This window comes from Monodon monoceros, unplaced genomic scaffold (assembly GCF_005190385.1).
Source record: "Monodon monoceros isolate NGI ecotype Baffin Bay Population unplaced genomic scaffold, NGI_Narwhal_1 Super_Scaffold_5, whole genome shotgun sequence".
NCBI classification, from domain to species: domain Eukaryota; kingdom Metazoa; phylum Chordata; class Mammalia; order Artiodactyla; family Monodontidae; genus Monodon; species Monodon monoceros.
Window position 1 is genome coordinate 19,358,993 of NW_021703782.1, and position 21,211 is coordinate 19,380,203.

At 45.4% G+C, this 21,211-nt stretch overlaps 1 protein-coding gene across 1 annotated transcript in view; it reads left to right on the forward strand.

Annotated features, from left to right (window-relative positions):
* ROR2 (receptor tyrosine kinase like orphan receptor 2) overlaps positions 1-21,211 on the forward strand; it is a 218,101-nt gene that overhangs the window by 165,069 nt on the left and 31,821 nt on the right. The window contains exon 2 of the mRNA XM_029203688.1: positions 4,578-4,655. Within this exon, the coding sequence (XP_029059521.1) occupies positions 4,578-4,655 (78 nt within the window). The remainder of the gene's footprint in view (positions 1-4,577; positions 4,656-21,211) is intronic.

Genomic DNA, 21,211 nt, shown 5'->3' on the forward strand with positions numbered 1-21,211 from the left:
GGCGATTCTTAACAACTGCACCACCAAGGAAGCCCCCATGAATTCACATTCTTCATGGACACGTGTGGTGTTAGTACAACTTTTAGTATTTTACCAAAACGAAGGACATGTAGATTTGCTCCAAGTAATAGCCTAGTTTTCAGAAAACAATAATTAAGTCCTGAGGAGTTAGGGCAGCCAGTTCCTCCCAGAACCTTTTCTCTCTTTAGGTCTTCCCCATCTCCAGTCAGCCAGCTGGGGTGAGGGTACCGGCATCAGGTAAACCCAAGGGGACCTTTGTGTAAAGAAGCACTCAGGACAGCCATGTGGGAGATCTGACTGGACTCTCACCACCTTGGACTAATCGCTGACTGAACTGGGCTGGCAGTAATTGCCGAGGTGGGTTATGGGGTGAAGAAGGTGGATAGAGGTCATTCGTCCAGCCCTGGTGACCTGCAGAAGAACATGCTAGTCGGGGAGAAAGCAGATGACACGAGTTCCCAATGCTGCATTCATTTTGGTGGCCCCTAAACTCGCAGTGATGAAATCCTTCCTTAGTCCTTCTTGTCACGAGCCATGTCTTATCTACAGCAGGAATGTGAACGTGTGCTGGTCTCTTCCAAGTGAGACTTTCAGCTCCTAAACTGTCATATCTTTGGATAAATAATCCTAGTTCTCTAGCTTTCCATAGTTCTCTGTCTTTCATCCTTTAGTCATCACTGTGTCTCCCATGCATCCTCCACATCCTGCCTACTTGGGCAGCCAAATCCTCCCCACAGGGTCTGGGCAGTGGCCTGATGTGCTGATGTAGCATTTAATGGCATTTGCTAATCACCTAGTACAGTGTGCTTCTCTCTAGCCTTCTTTTTTTTTTTTTCTCTTTTTGGGCATGAAATTTTAAAAACCTAATAAAATTAATATTTGTTCAAAAGCCCACATATTGTATGATTCCATTTATATAAAATGGCCCAAACAGATAAATCCATAGAGACAAAAAGTAGGTTAGTGGTTACAGGGTCTGGGGGAGGTGAGATTCTGGGGGACTGCTAATGGGAACAAGGTTACTTTTGGAGGTGATAAAATATTGCAGAATTACATAGTGGAGATGGTTGAACAACTTTGTGAATATATTAAAAACCACTTGATTATAGACTTTAAAATGCGGACTTTTGTGGTATGTGAATTATGTCAGTTAAAAGCTTGATGCTTGTTCATTGTAAAGATGTTGAAAAATAAAAGAGGACATTTAAATTACCTATATAATTTCAGATAACTAATAGTGACACTTTGATGCGTGGGTGGCAGTTTTGTTGTTTCCGTTTTATGTTTGTTTCATTTTTTTTTTCCTTTCGGTTGTTCTTGACCCTTTTAGGGCCAGGAGAAATCCTGTTGGAATCTGCCAAGGCACTAGACCCTGGCCTCACTTGTCCCCATACCCCAGGTTCACATTTGCCCCTGTTACATTTTGCTTATAAATTTTAGGAGGTGCAGCATCTTGAGTAAAGATGGCTGTTCTGCACTGTAGGAGAATGAAGACTCTTAACTTCAGAATGTAAATACTGCCCTTATTTCTCAGGAAGCAACAATAGGGCCTAGTTTTGCTGGAACTTAAGGTGTCAGTTCTAAGGACCGAGGTGATTGGATATCGTGAATTTATTCACACATTTGACTTGCAGAGGAAATGGGCAGGATCTCAGCCACTGTATGCTTTCACATCTAAGTCCCAAAGCTTGGGGTCCCTGATATTAGCCTGGTGGGCTACTTGAAACTTACCTGTTTTTCCAAATATGTAGATGATGCTCTCTTGCTCAAATGCCCAAGCTAAATTTTGCCTAGGGTAAAAATTAAGGCTGAGGAGAAACAAAAAATCAAATTCCAGCATATGTGCTGACCAGGGCAATGTATTCAGGGAGAATCTCAGCACTTCTAATGTCGAGAACAACTTTGCATGTCTCTGTGGGGGTGACATCTGCTCATAAGTCAACAGAAGCATTTGGATCACCTCCGGCTCTTCTCCCATGAAGAGTGCGCATGTCTACACCCCGGCTTGGATGCTCATGAAAATACTTACGCTTCCAAACTAAAAGCTGCCTTGGAAGAGCCAGGAGCCTTGTGCCCAGTGGAATTGGGCTAATGGCGCTTATTTTTCTTCAGAGTGTATATTTATTTGACTGTTTCACACCATTTGTCAATTTCTAAGCAGTTAATAATTTTTATGCCTCTTTCAGATATGTGTATATAGTACAAGTGTGTTTGATTTCCTGTGGTCTCTCTACATTTAAACAGTGCTGAGTGATGGTATGTGTAACATGCCAATTTAAAATTTCAAACCTCAACTGAACCGCGTTGATTGGCTTACATAGCTCGTGCTTGTCCCTGTCCTATAGCAGCCCCAGATTCTGTCTAGGTTTTAGTGCTAGGACCATTAGCCCTCAATAGAGACGCAGCATCTGATGTCCTCCAGCTGTTTACAATCCATTGAGGAAAATTAAAAAATATGCAACTATTAATTCAGAGAAGTGATGTGATTGCCACCGGAGAGGTGTACAGTTTGTTTTGGTTTGTTTTGTTTTTAATATTTATTAATTTATTTGGCTGCGTCGGGTCTTAGTTGAGGCATGCGGGATCCTCCACTGTGGCGCGCGGGCTCTTCGTTGCAGTGCTCAGGCTTCTCTCTAGTTGTGGCATGCGGGCTCTAGAGCCCATGGGCTTAGTTACCCCGGGCATGTGGGATCTTAGTTCCCAGACCAGGGATCAAACCCGAGTACCCTGCATTGGAAGGCGGATTCTTACCCACTGTACCACCAGGGAAGTCTCTTGGGGCATAGTTTTAAAAGGTGTTCCTTCTGAATGGTTGATCAAGGACATTTTATGAAAGATGGTACGGGTGCATGGCTTCTGACGGGTGGGTAAGTTTGGACTGGGAGTGATAGAAAGGACTCTACCATAATTGAATGTGAAAAGCCATGGGCCCATTCAGAAATAATGTCTCCTGTTGGTTGCTTGGGAACTGGGCCTGAATTCTAAGGGCATTGCAAGCTGCTGCGTCGCCTCGAGTGTCCTGTGACTTAGGAACAAGCGGGTGGAGAGGATCAGCTTAGACACACGGGTACCCTTAAGTGTAAACCGGCCAGTGTTTGTTTAGCTAAATAATTTGAAGAATCTTGCGTACCTGGTTCTGCCTGAAAATCACTTGTACTGCACTTTTAGACACCAGTTTTTCTGAGCAAGGCCTCATCTTAAGCGGGATCTGAAGTGTCTGGGGGCTTTGTTAGTTCTCGTCTCTCATTTGAGAGGCAAGTGGGATGACCCAATATTGAATTATAAACCGCCTTTAATAATTTTTTTAAAATGTGGTAAATACATATAACATAAAATTTACCATCTTAACCATTTTCAATGCACAATTCAGTGGCATCAAGTACATTCGCATTGTTGTAAAACCATCTCCATTATCCAGCTTCAGAACTTTCTCATCTTCCCAAAATGGAACTCTGTCCCTGTTAAACAAACACTAACTGCCCATTCTGCCTCCCCACAATCCCTGTTACCCACTATTCTACTTTCTTTGAATTTCAGTACTCTAGGTATCTCATTAATCATATAGTATTTGTTTTTCTGTGTCAGGCTATTTCACTCGGCATAATGTCTTCAAGTTTCATCCATGTTGTAACACGTGTCAGGATTTCCTTCTTTCTAAGCTGCATCATTTTCCATCGTATGTGTGTCCCACTCTTTGATAGGCTTTGATGCTATAAACCCAGATTCATCCAGATGTGTTGTCAGAGTCACCCTTGACTTTGCCATTTCTACCCCCACCTCCAACCAGTGCGACCCAGTCAAGGCCAAGGTATGGGGTGAAAGTCTTGAAAGTAAACTGCGTTGGGATATTGAGAAGGGTCTCTATGAGGCCCCAAACAGTTTCTAGGTCATCAGTCACACCTGCCCACCCTTCCCCGGCATTCCAGGACGGGGGACCCATGACTCTGTGTTGTATTCCCACTTGAACAGACCAGATCTGTTCTTGCCATTGGTGTTTATGATTTTGGGGGTGGCTGCTCCCTCTGACACAGCCTCTGAGGTGTGGGGTTGCAATTGCCATAAGGATCAGAAACTTCTGTCCTTAGAGTTACGGGTAGATCAGCCCTTGGCTGCTGGCTGCTGGTGGGTCTGGGGGCCGGGAGGGGAATGAGCTGCTGAAGAAACCCTCCAATTCTGAATTTATTCAGAATTACCAGGGGCCTCTATTTGGAGGGCCACCTGCTGACTCTGGCTCCAGAGTGTTTAATTTTGCCAGCCCGTGTTTTAATCTCTCTCTCTTTCCCTTAATGAAACTTCAGCCACATGTTTGCTTCCTCCGTATGTGCCGCAAAGCATTTGCATTTTGCTGTTCTTGGGATAAAGCAAGAATCACTTTTGCTGTTGTATCAAATCTGATGCTAGAAAAGCCCTCTGGAAGCTACCATAACGCCTTATCCCTCTAGGTTTTCTATACGGTGGGGAGTTTTGCTGAAACATTATTATCTCTGCATGAGAAGCAGAGTAAAGGTCCTGAAGGGAAATCTCAGTAATGTGTGTGCTGTGCTCTTTTTGCACAGGGCAAGCAGAGGTTCCCGACCCGAATGACCCTTTGGGACAACTGGATGGACACGACAGCCCTATTCCAACTCTAAAAGGTAAATTGTGAAGTGCTCTTTGAATGCAAGTGTTCGAAAGTGTTTTCATGGTACCATGTAGAGGGGCTCACAGTGCCATTCTACTCAAGGCTTGGCCTGATGAGATGGATGGTCAGGGTCCCCTGTGGCCCAGTGCTGCCCCATGGGTGGGTGTGAAGTCGAATCCAGCCTCTGTATCCCAACACTGAATCAAATCTCGGAGACAGGGCTTCCCTGGTGGCGCAGTGGTGGAGAGTCCGCCTGCCGATGCAGGGGACGCGGGTTCGTGCCCCGGTCCGGGAAGATCCCACATGCTGCGGAGCGGCTGGGCCCGTGAGCCATGGCCGCTGAGCCTGCGCGTCCGGAGCCTGTGCTCCGCAACGGGAGAGGCCACAGCAGTGAGAGGCCCGCGTACTGCAAAAAAAAAAAAAAAAAAAAAATCTCGGAGACAGAGTTTTGGGTGAAGTAGAAAAGAATACATTTATTGCTTTGCCAGGCAGAGGGGGTCACAGCAGGCTAATGCCCTCGAAACTGTGTGTCCCAACCTGCAGGGGGTAGTGAGGAGTTTTATAGTAATGGCTCAAAGACGGCATGATCAGCTTGTGGACATTCTTCTGACTGGTTGGTGGGGAGGTAAGTGGGAGTCAGCATCATCAACCTTCTGGTTCTAACTGGTCTGGGGTCTACATGCTTGTGAGCAGCATACCTTTCACTTCTCCCACCAGGTGGGGGTTTCAGTTTCTGCAAAACAGCTCAAAGATATTGTTATGTGTATCCCTTGAGGGAGAACCAGGACCCTGCCCCAAGGCTGCACTATTGTTTCTTGACTGTTCCTCCCTTGTCTCCACATCCTCTCCCTTCCCTGATTAGCAACTGTTGGAACTGCCCATTGGAACTCAGGGAAGGTCATGGAGGCTGAATGAAGCCTATTTCCTGTAATCAAGAAATGGGGGGCACAGACTTTCGTGCCCAGGAACCCCACAGGGTCCTGCTTAGTATCCGTGCAGTGGCCTGCCTCCCTCCACATCTGTGTCTCTTGACGCAGTTGTGAGGGTGCTGAGGGCTGGTTGGAGCTAGTCAGAAGCCTGTGGGTGGGTGGGAGATAGAGGGCAGGGGTAGACAGGTCGCCACTGGAGGGAGGAAGGGGCTTTGGGGATGTTTCGTGGGCCTGAGTGGAGCCTTAAGAGCTGGACTCCTGGCTTGGCCACGAAGTCTCCTGAGGACAAGTGGCCGTCTCCTGGGCTTATTGTCGAGGTGTAATTGTCCAGACTAAGGGGCATCTCAGGCGGGCAGGTGGCCCTCCTGCAAAGGATCACCAAAGACCATGTTCTTTGTCTTGTTGCTCCGGGCTTTCCCAGAGGTCACTGTAAGGGTTACTGTTCACTTGGCACTCTTTGTTGGCGTCTTAGATTTGTAGAGTCCATAGACCCCCTTTCCTGTGATGCAGCCCAGTCACTTGAGGAAGTGACGATTTTCCTGCTTCATCCGCTGTCACCATATTGCCTTAGATTATTGCCTCAGTCAGCTTGAGCTGCCGCAACAAAACACCACAGACTGGATGGCTTAATCAACAGATATTTATTCCTCACAGTCCCGGAGGCTGGAAGTCCGAGATCAAGGTGCTGGCATGGCCAGGTCCTAGTGAGGGCACTCTTCCTGGTTTGTAGGCGGTGCAATCTTGCTGTGTCCTCACAGGGAGAGAGAGCGGGCTCTGGTTTCTTCCTGTCTTATAAAGATTCGGATCCCTTCCTGGGGGCCCCACCCTCATGACCTCATTTTAACCCTAATTACTCCCAATGGCCTCTCCTTCAAATACTGTCACACACATGGGGTTAGGGCTTCAACATGTGAATATGGGGGGACACAGTTCAGTGTATAACAATTAACGATTAAAACACCCACTTCATTTCTGTTTAATTTCTTTTTTTAAGCATTATTCAGAACCCAGAAATCCATATTAGTTGCTCAGCCCCTTGCACATTGAAGGTCCCTGTGTTCCCTCAGGAATGTGTTCACCTCCACGTGTCCAAGGCTGGGTCTCCTGGGGATTGAGCAGCAATGACTCAAGTCCACCAGTCTCAGCCGAGTTGACCAGATGTCCCTCTGTGTCCTGAAAGGGCCTTCTGGGGTCACACAGGGAGCTGCTGCCTTCTGGCCTCGAAACAGTCGTTTAAATCAACAGAAATACAGTCACAGATGTAGAAAACAAATTTATGGTTACCAGGGGGGAAAGGGGGTGGGAGGGATAAATTGGGAGATTGGGATTGACATATACACACTACTATATATAAAATAGGTAACTAATAAGGACCCATTTTATAGCACAGGGAACTCTACTCAATACTCTGTAATGACCTACATGGGAATAGAATCTAAAAATGAGTGGATATATGTATATGTATAACTGATTTACTTTGCTGTACACCTGAACTAACACAACACTGTAAATCAACTATACTCCAATTAAAAAAAAAAGAGTGCGTGGCTCTACATGCTGTTCGTAGCACCTGGTGTCTGGAGGCTCCTTGACAAGGATTTTCCTCTTTAGTATGTTATGCAGTAAATACACAAGTTAGTTTCCTCAGTCGACCGGCTCGCAGTCCTACTTTGGTCGCTGTGACCTTGCTTGTTAGGGGAGAGCCTCTACTGGGACAAGGATGTGTTCCCCAGGCAGACAAGACCTGGTCTCTGGAAGCTTGTGTACAATGCTGGGCCTCAGGAGAGGTTTCTTAGGAAGAAAGATACTTTTTGATGGTTAGATTCTGAAATCACTTCTCACAAGTGTGACTGAGCCCGAAGTCGAGACAGCCCACACAGATTTCCTGACTGCTCCGTACCAGGCACTGTGTGAGGCTGGGCACAACTGGTGATCAAAACAAGTGTGTCTCTGCCTCTCAGAGTTTACTGGACTGGGGAATTGGCATCGTAAGGGAAAACTGTTAAGTTATAAAACTAGGAGTTGTGACGAGTAGTCTGAAGGAAGAAATGAGGGTGTGGTGAACTGGAAGGAAAGGAAAGGATGTCTTGGTTTAAGGAAAGGATGTTGTGCTGAGGTCTGAACATCTGACATTCGCTAAAAGAAGGTGGGAGGAGGGTGTGTCTGGGGCCAGGGCAGAAGCCTGTGAAAAGACCTTGAGGCCAAGAGGACTCGGTGTCCTGGGGCAGCTGGGAGAAGGTGGGGGCTTATGGGCTGGGGGAGCTGAGGTTGGAGAGGTTTTTGGGTCCGGTACCATGGCCATCAGCCATGTGTGGGTCTTTAAATTTAAGTCAATTAAAATTAAATAAAATTGACTCCAGTTCCTTGGTCTTACTAGCTATATTTCAAGTGTTCAGGGGCCACCTGTGGCTAGAAGCCACCATGATATGGGCAGTACAGATCTAGAGCATTCCATTATCAAAGAAAGTTCTGTTGGGCAGCCCTAGGAGAGCGTGCACAGCTGTTTAGATGGCAGGAGAAAGCTCTATTTCATTGTAAGAGACGCCCTTCATTCTGGAAAGCCTGGGACGTGGTATAACCTGATTTACTGTTTGTGAAGATCTCCCTGGCAGCTCTGGAGGATGATGGAGGGGGAAGTAGAGGGGAATTAGGAGGAAGATGTGGCTAAATACGTGGACGAGCCACAGCAACAGCCTAAAATCCAACCTGCAGTCATTCCGTGGACGCTAATATTCCCTTGGGAAAACGTGCTCTGGGGCTGTGTTTAGATGTGCAGACCTCTTCCTCCAGGCAGAGCGGGGCCTCCTTGTGGGCATGGGCTGGGGTGTGCAGGGGCCGGGAAGGAGTGCTGCACTGGCCACTGCTGTTCTTCAAGCCGAGTGTTCACAGCTGCCCTAAAGGAGGCAGAAGCAGCTGCTGGACTCCTGGTCCACTTGGTTGGAAGATGCATTTGCTAATCGAGGTGCTGAATGACCATGGGCTGAACGGTCATAGAAACTTTATTGCCAACTAGCCGTAAGTTCCAAACATCAATAAGTCAGCTTCAGTGGCTTGGGTGGGATTCCTTGACCTCCTTTTTGGTATTCGAGCAACTTCTCAAGCCTAGAACAGGACGCTTTCTAATGTCCTCTGCTTAGTTGGAATTGGGTTGCCTCTTGATTTTGTTAACCCACTTGTGATTGTGTTACAACTGTGTGCACATCAGTGTGTGTGCAGGGCTGAGGGGAGTTTCAGTTAGAGTTTGGAAGCTTCTCCAGGGCACAGAAATACCAATTGCAGAAGTTAACTTGTCAAGCGGGTGTGCGTGTGTGTGTACACGTGTCTGTGAGCATGTGTGCACGCTTGTAAAAAGGCAGTAAGAAAGGATGCAGAGGACCACAACAAGCCGGGCCCCTTTTCTGTAGTGGCAGCACCGGATAGTGAAGCATGGTGAGTGCAGCGGTCCGTGCTTGGCTTGGCCAGGAGACAGGCCTGGATTGAGTGGCGCTCCACCATCCTGTTGGGGTCCGGGCACTGCTCTCGGCCACATCTCACCCCCAGCCATTGGAGGGATGGAAGGGCTTAGTGTATAGCTCTCACCCAAAAAGCAGTGGCTGGATGCTGAGGCCGTTTGTCATTATCACAGTTATGATTTTCAGTGTGTCCATCAGTTTCTAAGCATCGAGACCACAGCAGCCCCTCAGGGACAGGAGCCTGGTGAATGCCCCCCCAGGGAGACCCAGGGGCCTCAGTTATTCCCTTGCAACACAATTCTCTAGTCCTGTCCTGCGATTTTACTTCCTTATGGGTTATGGCTCTTGCACAAACGAGGACTCAATCCACTCTTCCTTTCTGATCCCCCGACCTCCTTCTCACACCCTCAGTGACGGAAGGAACTGGCCTGGCAATGCCAAATCTATTATTCCACGCATTTTTTTGTTTAAAGAGCTTCAGGGAGCATTACTACTTGGCCACATTTGGCTTAAATCATATATAAAAAAATAATAAGAGCCGAATGGACTGTATGAGTTATTTCTTTAACCCAGTTACCGTTTATGATGCCCACGCATCTGTAAAATTGCAGGCAGGTGGAAACGACCAGCGGCCAGCCTGTCACCAAACAAAACAGGATCTGAGAATTAGTGACAAGCATAAAAAGCATTTGAGTTCAAATGCACTGTGCCAAGATTGAGCACTTAACATGTAATTGGTGGTTGGTATTCAGGGAGAGAGAGATCCCAGAGTCTAGAAGGAAAAAATGAATACAAAAGACACTGTGATTTACAGCTGAAACGTTTGCCTGAAATTTCTGTATTCCAAAGTACTGTCACTGTTAGGACTGAAGGCTTACGACTCCGGTTATAGCGATATTTAACAGGAGTTTTATATTCTTTGCTATATTAGACACACTATTTATTATTATTATACTTACAAAAGTGTGCATTTGGCCTAGAAACCATTTGCTCTTTTGTTCCAAGGCTGTATTTTAAATGCATATGTAACACATCTCCGGTTTTGTAAAATCAGTACTTTGGAATGTGTGTGGGAAGTGGATCATTTCTGAGAGCCCGGACAGGTGGTACTCATCTTGTTCGTCCTGCAGCCTCCAAAAATAGACTCGCTTGCTTGTGTCTCCTGTCTTAGGAGGAGGACTACTCATCACCCCCACTGAAACCAGAAGGGGAATTCCTGACTCTCCCCACATGAGGATGTGTTGCAGTGAGAGGTGATCTGTAGGGCATTCTAAATCACAGGGCCGGAGTCGATGCCTTACTCACCAGGCTGCCCCCTGCTATTTGCGACACGCTGTGCTGCAGTGCTGAACTAAAATTTCCTGGGACAGAGAAAAAAAGCCATCAACGGAGTTCACCATGTTGGCATGAAGACGATGCCTGATGCCTGTTTACTGGGTGCCTGGTTCCCGATTCACATAGGACACAAGGATTGATTAGCATATATGTTGGGTGCATTTCTGTATTATTCTGGAACTCTTGATGTGTGTGTGAATGTGTGTGTCAGTGTTTCCTGCAGTTTACTAGAGAGTGAGGGTCTCCAGGGCTGACGGGGTAAACTTGAAAACAGCACCCTGCTTGCAGACACAGTTAGCGTTAAGTCTGTGGCTGGAAACTTGGCACCTCCCCTCTGGGTGTCCCCTGGCTGGTCATGGAAACCTGGGGCTCCCCCAGACAGTGAGCGGAGGGCCTAAATGTTGCCCCACTTCCTCTGGACAGATGTAACATGGGTTTCCAGGCTCTGATCCCTGGCCACTCTCGAGGTGAAGGCTGCTCGTTGAGCTCCCCTGACCCTCCTGCCGGCTGTGAATTTGCAGAGCCCATTGGGCTGCCCGGGATCTGGACAAACTCAGCCATGTTGGGAGAAAGCCTCAACCTACAGATGAGAGATTTCGAAATGTACACAGTCATGTTGTCCGGGGCGGATTGGGTGGCACGGGAGCTCGTACACGTGCACGGGAGCCCACTCTGGGGAGGGCGGGGACACAGCCTGCTTCCAGGAGCATGAGGCCAGTCTCTGTCTCCAAGCCTTCCTCTCTGCTTCTCCTTCTCATGTCCCCCACTCACTCTCCCAGGGTAGCTGCTGGAGACCTGCACGTCAGCTGGGATGTAGTCACGGCAACTGGTGGCCATTGTCTGGCTGGACCATCCATTGTTGTCCCTATTGAAGGTGACAGAGAGGCAGTCATTCTTCTTCAGCCCACTGAGTTTGAACACCAAACTGCAGGGAGCTTGTTCATGTGTGCTTGTCTAACGTCTGTCTCAGGTGTGTGCGTCTGTGTGTGTGTGTGTGTGTGTGTGTGTGTGTGTTTCTCTCCCTATGACCCACCCCTGATATGTACCAAGTCCTATGTACTCCCAGCCGCCTGGTTTTTGTGTGTGCTTCTCTCTCTCTGAGCCTGCCGGTGCCTGCATCTGGTTTTCTGGGTCTAGGTCTGTCTTCCTATGCCTGAACCCTCCAAGTGTGTGTGTGTGTGTGTGTGTCTGTGTGAATGTATCTGTGTCCCTGTCCCTTTGAAAGGATGTGGGTGTCACCCTGTTTGTCAAATGGTCTCCTTCCTTCTCCCTCTCTTCTGCTTTTATTCCTCAATCCCTCGAGCCCCCTGCAGTATTTTCCAAGGGCTGTCATAACAAAGGACCACAAACTAGGTTCCTTAAGCAACAGAAATTTATTCTCACAGTTGTGGAGGCCAGAAGTCCAAAATGAAGGTGTTGGCAGGGTTAGCGCTTTCTGGAGGCTCTGAGGGAGAAACCGTCCATGTCTCTTAGCTTCTGGCATTGCCGGCAGTCCGTGCAGTTCCTGGGTTTGGGGCCGCATTACTCCAATCTGCCTCTGTTTTCACGTGATCTTCTCTGTGTCTGTATCCAAATGTCCCTCTTTAAAGGACACCAGCCTTTGGATTAGGGCCCACCCATATGTCCTCATCTCAGTTTGATTACATCTGCGATGACTCAATTTCCAGGTAAGGTCACATTCACAGGTTCCAGCACCACTATCTCACTGGGGGACACAGTTCAACCCACAGCACCGTGTTCTCCACCAAACACTGTTACTTACTTTTCTCCATCTGTCAGGTCCTTTAATTTCATTTCCCCCTGTTTTTCTCATTTTCTCTGATTTCCATCCTTTCTAGTCTCACACCCTCCTCTGACCCTGTTGCTCCCCCGGTAAACTCCCCTCCTCCAACTCTTTCTGCTGCTGGTTCCGTGCAGACCGCTAGACAGCTCAGCGGGAAGGTCTGAGCCCCTGCCACTGCCCCCGACGGATTTATTGGCCTGTAAATAGTTCCTTCTGGGAAGAGCAGCTTTGTCCTCTGTGCTGGCTCTCAGGGTCCCCTCATCACCTGCCCTTCTAGGCAGGTTGTTTTATTTCCCACCAATCAAAGCCCTGTGACCTCATGACCCTAGTACACATGGCTTTCCTTATCTCCTCCCAGGCTAGTCAGTGTGATCTGGTAAACAAGCAGATCCTCAAACACCTTAGTCATTTGACCAAGTTGGTGAATATGTGGACGGTCAGTTGGTGTAAAAAAAAAAAATCGTTAATCATTGATCTGACTGTGAGGTCAGGAGTGGTGTCCACTGGAAACAGGTTCTTTGTTACCTCTGCCTTTAGTATGTTTTCATGCTTGGACTAAGCTCCACTGTGTAGAGTTTAGGGGCAAGCAGAGAGCTGGCCTGGGCATCAGGGAGATGGAATGCATTAGCGTCAGTTGTTGAAGTGACCCTGCTGTGAGGAAGGGGAACCCCCCTTGGATAATCAAAAGGGAAAACTTCGGTTGTCCTCTCTTAACGCTGTGGCGGGCTGACCGGATCCAAGGTAGCAGAATTTGCGGTCGCCTATGTCTAGCTCCTCCTGGCCTGTTCAGTTGCGTCTGGAGAGGTTTGGGGCAACTCTAAAGGAAGGCTTTGTGAGCTAGAGGAGAACTTAGCAATGGCCAGTACAGATGCCATATTTCACATGGAAAGGAAATGAAGCTGGGAGGTGAGAAACTGGCTGGCAATTGAACACCAAGGGAGAAAGCAATATTGTGCTTAGTCTTCATAGAATTTTCTTTCTACTTTCATTTCGGCCTCCAGAGAATAATGATGGTTGTAATGGTGGACCAAACTAACTTGGCCTCCCTCAGACTTAAATTACATACAAGTGCTCAATAAAATATTCGTAAAAGATGTAAATGCTTAGATGAACTTGCAAGAGAGATGGAGAAATGCCCAGGAGCCAGGAATAGGAAGGAAACAAAATTGTGATAGCCCTGGACTGCCAAGGCAGGAACCAGCCAGGTGGTTCCGCTTTGTTTACAGCCATGGAGAACGGCCCAGTTTTCCTGGGAAAAAGTTTAACTGAGACAAAGAGTTGGACTCTGCAGGTGTTGTGCAGTTATGACACGAGCTTTCCAATGGTGAGCTCTTCAGCGGTGTCACCTTGTGGCCATGGGGCAGATGTGGACGCATCCATGGGCTCCAGAGTAGAACGAGCACCAATAAGACGAGGACACTTTGGCAAAAGATGGTGCAGGCCAAGGGTAGCCACAGACACATCAATCTTCAGTGTTTTGACGCTGGAATAGCTTTCACTAGAGAGGATACCCAGAAGTAGAAAATCCTGATTTTGAGATTACATGAAATAACTAAACATGCTAAAGTTACTGATTTCACTGGAATTGGATGTATTACATTTCCTTCAATCAGGAGAAATAAGGGGTTGAGAAAAAAATGAAGTTTGGTTTTAGAAAAATGAAGGAATTTACATTTTTTATGCCTTAATATAAGGCCTATGAAATATCACCCCTGCTGTAGAAACTATTCTGCTAGGCTTAGTTACATCAGAAGCCTTGGGTTTCAATATCATGCCAGAAGGCAACCCATGAGGCAGAGATCAGAGATGTTGTAGATTAGGCACCATGGCTAAGTCCTAGGAGACCTAAGGAAACGGGGGAATTTTCATTCATTAGCCCAGGAGGGTGAGAAGAGGGCTTGCCTGAAGCCTGGTTCGAGGTGGGAAACACAGAAGGCTTTCCCATGAGAAATCAGACTTGGATCCACACATCAGGAAACCACATTTACATTTACCAGAATGTTGTGGGGGAACCCTGAGCCCAAGAATGAACGTGAACATTTGACACTGCCTGTTGCAGGAACCCAGTCCTAAAGGGATGCTCACAGAAAAACCAGCCCTGCAGGGGAAAATTACAAAGTACACTCAGAGAGGCCCAGGATGAGTGATGAGCTAGTAAACAATGAAGCCAGAAGGATTAAAGATAAAGGAGGAAAAAGCAGTGGTGGGTTTGAAAAGGAACCAAAGAGACCTTCTAGAAATGAAAAATGTAGTAGACGAAATGAGAAAACTTGATGGACAGTAGACTGTGCTTAGCTAAAGATTCTAAAAGGACAGGAAATATAAAAGTAGGTGAATAGTTTGGAGGAATCACATTAAGAAATTCAGCATATATCAAGAAGGAGATTTCAAAGGAGACATAAAGGGGAAGGGAGAAACGATATTTCATGAGATACTGGTAGAGAATTTCACAGAATTGATGGAAGGCATGATGTTGGAAATGGCACGGAGGCCCGTTGAGGCTAAAATAAAACTAAATTCACAGCTAGTGACACTTCGAAACGGCAAAGACAAGGGGAAATATGAAAAGTAACCGAAGAGGGGAAAGGTCAGATTACCCACAAAGGAACAGCAGAACTTGTAACAAAACCACAAAAGACAGAGGACAGTACTGTAATTGTCAGTCTAGAATTCTGTACCCAGCTAAGCTATTATTCAAGTGTGAAAGTAACAGGTAATTTTCGACCAAGAGTAAGAGTGTTTACAACTTCAGTCCTTTACCCAAAGAGCGGATGAGAATCAGGAAGAGCTCAGTTGAACCAGGAGGAAGGAGTGAGATGCAGGCAGACTTGGCAAGGAAAGAACTCGGTAACCTTGGTAAAGGTTGGCAAATCTAAAGAAATACTGTTAGTAAAAATCATCAGTAATAATGACCCCTGGGGATGTACAAATGGAGTGTAACTAAACACTGGGAAGCAATGACTCAAAGCTCTGGTGTCTGGGGGGTGATTGTAGCTCACAGCATTTCAAGGTGCTTGTATTTGGTTGTATTGGGGAGACTTTGTCAAATTAGGTATGCCTATAAAAATTAGTAAAGCTAGCCACTTAAGCCTAACTTTCAAACAAGTAATGGGAGAATAAAGAAAAAAAATGAGTAGAAAATAGGAAGAGAGAATTAAGAAGCAAAATTAACACTTTAAAAATAAACTCATCAGTTAAGAAACTCATAAGGTTAACACATACAGACTTATAAATTAACCTGTTAAATTATATGTTGTTTACAAGATTCATGTCTAGTATATAAACATAAAAATCATTAAAAAAATAAAAATACAGAGTAGGACTACATTAACCAAAAGTACTCTGAAATAGGTACATTGCTATCAAACTAAATGGTGTTTTAGACACAGAAGCCTTACATAGTGATGTAAAGACTAGACTATATAATAAACTGGGAGTTTACTGCACCCAGCAACATAGTTTCCAATATATAAGCAAAACCTCAGAGAATTATTAATGGCTATTTGCCATATACAGTATCAAATTAACACATATCTCATTGAAGCTAATAGATAAGTATAAGTATTAAAAATTTGAGCAACAAATTGACAAGCTTAATCTATTGGGCATATATAAACACCTGCATTGAGCAATTAGGGAAAACACATTCTTACCAATCAAATGTGGGACGTTTTAGGAATTGACTCTGCACTAGGCTGTAAAGCAAATCTCTCTCTCTTTTTTTTTTTCATGTTTCATTTTCTGTTTATTCCTTGAAATTGTGGTGTTTGTGCAAGCAAATCTCAGTGGTATCAAAGAATTATCATCACACAGACTATGTTTTGTGACAACAGTGCAATTAAAGCACACCTTTAATAACTCAACCAAGAAAAATTATAAATTACAAGTTAACTGGGGTCTGACCAACCACATGGAGATTAAATAAAATAATTTATTTGGTGGCTAAATAAGAACTTGAAAAATTCATATTTAATGCATACATTAGAAAATGAAAAAGATAGAAAATTTATTAGGAGAAGTTAGGAGTATAAAGATTTGAATAGACAGCTACAGTAGGAGAGCCTCAAGGACTGGTAAACCTTCCTAAAGACTCTTGAGCTCGTGAGGAATCCTTAAGATACAACCTAAAACAACAGCACTGTTTCATGTCCAAAATATTGGCAAACATTTGAAAGCCCCCAAACACCAAATGCTGGCAAAGTTGTAGGAGAAATACTTTAACTCAGACACTTTTGAGACCTAGATCGATGAAAGATTTCAAGGCCCTATGACTTATCACTAATGCATCCAGGTGGATGCTTTCGAGGTTATTCCCATACATGTACAAGTTGAGGTGTATAAAGATGGTCATTAAACACTGTTTGTATTAGCAAAAATGTGGAAACGATTTACTGCTCCAGAATTGGGAAATGGATAAAGAAATTGTGGTTTGTTTGTACAGTAGAATATTGTACAGTAATTAAAATAAATGAACTACATCAACATAGGTAAATCCCAAGCTGACTCTGAGTGAAAAAAAGCAACTAGCAAAGATGATCTTTCAGAGAAAATTCTAAAAATATAAAATAATACAAATATGAATTGGAATAGTGTAGTTCTCTGGAGAGGAAAGGACAAATAGGGAAGGGTGTGCTTTAGTTACATTCCAGAATGTCTTATTTTTTAAGTGTTGTAAGTCAAATATGGTAAAATATTTGCATAAAATCTTGATGTTGTGTACATGGGTACTACTATGTTAATATCTGTATTTTTCTCTGCAATATTTCAGTATTAAAAATTGTTAGCTCAGGGCTTCCCTGATGGCACAGTGGTTGAGAGTCCGCCTGCCATTGCAGGGGATGCGGGTTCGTGCCCCGGTCTGGGAAGATCCCACATGCCGCGGAGCGGCTGGGCCCGTGAGCCATGGCTGCTGAGCCTGTGCGTCCGGAGCCTGTGCTCCTCTCCAAATTGTTAACTCAAAAATAATTAATATTGAAGAGGAGGCAAGAGGAGATAGGAGCAGTATGAACTTTGGAAGCAAAAAGGCTATATTGTTGTTATTTGAAGAAAATCTACATAGAAAATCTAAGACAACTCAGAAACTCTTATAACTAAGGTAGTTCAGTAAAGTGGCAAGATAAAAGAAAAATATACATAAGGGACAGAATAATGGCCTCCCAAAGATGTCCACGTCCTAAGTCCTGGAACTCAGAGCATGTCACCTTTCACGGAACAGGGACTTGGCAGGTGGGACTAAGTTCAGGATTTTGAGATGGGAAATGATCCTGGATGATCCAGGTGGGCCAATGTAATTACAGAGGTCCTTATAAGAGAGAGACAGGAGGGTCAGTCACTCAACAGAGATGTGATGATGGAAACAGAAGTTGGAGTGATACAAGGAAGGCACCATGGGCCAGGGCATGCAGGTGGCCTCCAGAAGCCAGGAAAGGCAAGGAGAAAGACTCTTCCAGAGCCTCCAGAAGGAATACAGCCCTGCTGACACATTGATTTTCGGACTTCCGACCTGCAGAACTGTATGTTAGTAAATTTGTGTTGTCTCATGCTGTTTGTGCTAACATGTTACAGCAACAACAGGAAATTAGTACAATACGTAGAAATATAATAGTTTTCCTATAATAAATGCAGTTCTCTCTCCATCATCCTATCCCAGTTTTTAAATGGAACTTATCAGAATGGAAGAGAAATAGCCGTGGAACTGAGAAACTCGCCCCTCCGTCAAAGTAACATTTGTTATTCTTGATGTCAAAATGTATTTCAGTCATCATAATTTAACGCATGTGACTTTGACATAGCAACAGGCCAAGATCAGTGGGGTGGGGGGCAAGGTTAGAAATGAATAGAGGCAGCTGGGAACACCCTCTGTGGAGGTGACTTTCTGGCAGAGAATTGACTTATGAGAAATAGAAAAGATCAGAGGACTAGGGGTTCTTGGCTGACTGCACCATGAGGGATCAGTTGGGTGTGTTTTAGGAAGAACAAGGGACCCCCCCCTCCCTTCCAGTGGGGGAGAATGGGGGAAGGGAAAGGATATTCCAGAAGCCTTGATACCATGGGTATAAATTAGCTTTTCTTCATTATCTGTCTTTCTGATTTCTTCCTGAAGGCTCACTTTTACTCACCTTCCTAGGGAGGGAGCTATGAATGTATGAAGTTACCATGTTATCAACCCATAGTTTTGGTCTCTCTGAGCTTCCTGCAGAGCGTGAAGGAGGCTGATTCAAGACCTAAGTCAGGACATGGGTGCCGTCTGCGGACATCCTGCCCTTTTGTCCATTCCCAGCTGGACAGGCCTCTTATATGCCATTGCACTCAGAACCTCCCCAGGTATTCTTTCCAGTCCTACCATGCCCTCCAGCGATGCTTCTCAGTGTTGTTTCGGGTCTGCTCTAAGTTCATTCTTGGATGGGTTTCGTTCACTGGAATTGTTGCTTTTCTTTCTCCTCAGCGCTTCAGAGCAGGGACTCTTAGCTCGGGCTGCACACTTAAGAGTTTTGACAAATTGCGCAGCTGAATGTATATTGTAAGCTTCCAGGTGACCCCAATGTGAAGACACTGTTGAACCCCACTGGTTTAGATGGTGTAGGGTTGAGAAGAGTTGGCAAGAACTCCCCATGTGGACTAGATCACTTCACTAGATTCTCCTTTGTTTTTTGTAGATTGAGGAAGGTGTGGCTTCAGGAGTGAGTGTTCATCTGGCTGAGAGTGAAGGGAATCTGGATAAATTGGGGAGGAAATCAGTGGAAGGCTTACCCCGGGATCTGAGCAAAACTGAGGGTGGTTGCCAGCACTCTGGGAAGGATGCTTTCAAGAGAGTGGTCCCCCTCCCCTTTGCCTGACACCTCCACCTCCCCTCTACCTGCTTGTCCGTGATTTGTTCACCTGGTCTTACCTTGCCCATCCCTCCTCAGCAGGCATTTCCTGACCCCAGGACTACACTTGTAATGCTGTGCAACCATCACTGCTCTCTAGTTCCAGACATTTTCATCACCCCAAAGTGAGACCCTGTACCCATTAAGAGTCACTCCCTTATTTCCCTTCCCCCAGCCTCTGGCAACCACTAATCTATTTTCTGTCTCTGGATTTACCTATTCTGTACATTTCACATAAACAGAAATAGCCAAGAGTGCTTTAAAATTTAAGTCAACTGTGTAAGGTGCTTGATTCCAGCACCTGTGGATTTCTTTAGTCCTTGTTAGCTAGTGTTGATAACGCATCGGAAAGGGAAATACCAGCACCATCTCTGGATTAAGCCTAATAGATGGTTTCACAGCGCCCTACCCGGTGGGACAAGGTTAACATCAGGGCTGTCTATGCCCACATGGCGTGCAGACCAGGCACGAGCCCACCTGCCCTATTCTGCATTTCTCAGAAAGGAGCCTTCCTGAGGGACATGGAAAGACTAAGTCTAAACCGCTGTCAATTTGTCAGTCAGGGGTGTAGGAGAAGCTGTTGGTGGGAACAGTGAAGAAGAACTCCACGTTTCCATACCCATTCGATGTAAAAAAGATATTCTTGAAAAGAAGTAGACACTAAGAGTCTATGTTTAGAGTAACTGGACAGTCCTGGACTCTCCCCAGGTTTCCTTCTAAGTTGTACAAAAGGAGCTGTCTCCTTAACTTTCTCCTGTGCTTCCCTCTCTTTCTTCCCTTTCTTCCCTTTCTAGACAAATGTTTCCATGTTGAAGAAGATCCTTCTATATCTTTCAAGATTTTTAGCCGATCGATGGCGACGTCCCAAGTTGATGTATGCAAATGGAGGAAGGCGGTAGCAGAACTACTCTCAAGCCAGTTCCCCAAATGGATGAGATAAGAGCCAGCAGCGACCACCCTGTCTCGGCCCTCAGAACCCCTGGGCCTGCTCCTTTTAGGTTTTTGCTAGTCAGCTTGGAGACACAGATCCTTACACTCTGCCTTTACACAGAGCCATTGCCTGTGTCTCCCAGGAAGCCATGGTTTGTCAAAGGCCTTTGGAAAAACTGTCATCAGGGTAGAGATGAGAATTATAATGAAACTTATGCCAGGAAGAAGAGATCATGGTGACGTATTCTGTCATATGCTATTTTGAATTGTAATTTGATGACTATTTTATATGCCCTACCGTGCGTTTTCGTGTTATGAGACCTTAATGAAGCATTTGAATCTTAAGCAACTTGTAAGGGCCTGGGCTCTGGCCAGAACATAGTGAAACAGTGTGTTCGCTGTCATCTGGGCAGCCCGGATTATACCAAGTAACCGCTTCAGAATGTCAAATCAGGTCTCATTTTGTTTTCAAAGATGCCGGGTCTAGTGCAGGAGCGTCAGGAATGCAGGTCTCTCCAAGGTGAGCTTGTGCTGTTAATGAACAGCCCTGACATCCAAGATATCACCCTGCTTGATTCAGCCTCTTTTCAAGGTGTTTGCCATCGACATTTTAGTTACCTCCCAGCTTTGTGTCATCAGTAAGAATTCTCTTCCTGAACTTGAGTGCACTGAGAAAGGGGTTGGCTAGCAGAGAATCAAGGTAGAACCTAATGATGTTGTTAATAATATTCATAAATAGTAATCGGTACTACTTAGTGACACCTCTCTAGACCGATATCTATCCACTCTCCCCTGTGAAGGGAAACTGTCCCTTCATCTTGAAATTCACAACCTCCCACCTCCTCAGTTATCTCCTATCACCCAGCATCTGAGCCATCACTCATCCTGTGAAACTTATCCCCGGGGTCCACTAGAAATCCTATAATTTTTCATCCAATTAAATCAGTAATACAGATATGTGCCATCTTTCAATGTTTCACTTCATTAAAGCAGAAAAAAAGAATAGGGACGAACCAGAAATCAAGCCAAAAGATTTAGAACTTGAATATGCTTTATAGGCTTTTTTGATTGCTCTATTATCTTGGTTTTGTCTGTAGTAAGTTCATCTCCTGATGATTGATTGTCTTGTCTGTCTAGCCTTAGTGGGTTTTTTTAGTGTTGGAATTTTAGTGTGCATATTTACCTTGACAGAAGGTATCCCCCAGCCGCTGACTTCCTACACCACATACACACACACACACACACACACACACACACACACACACACACAC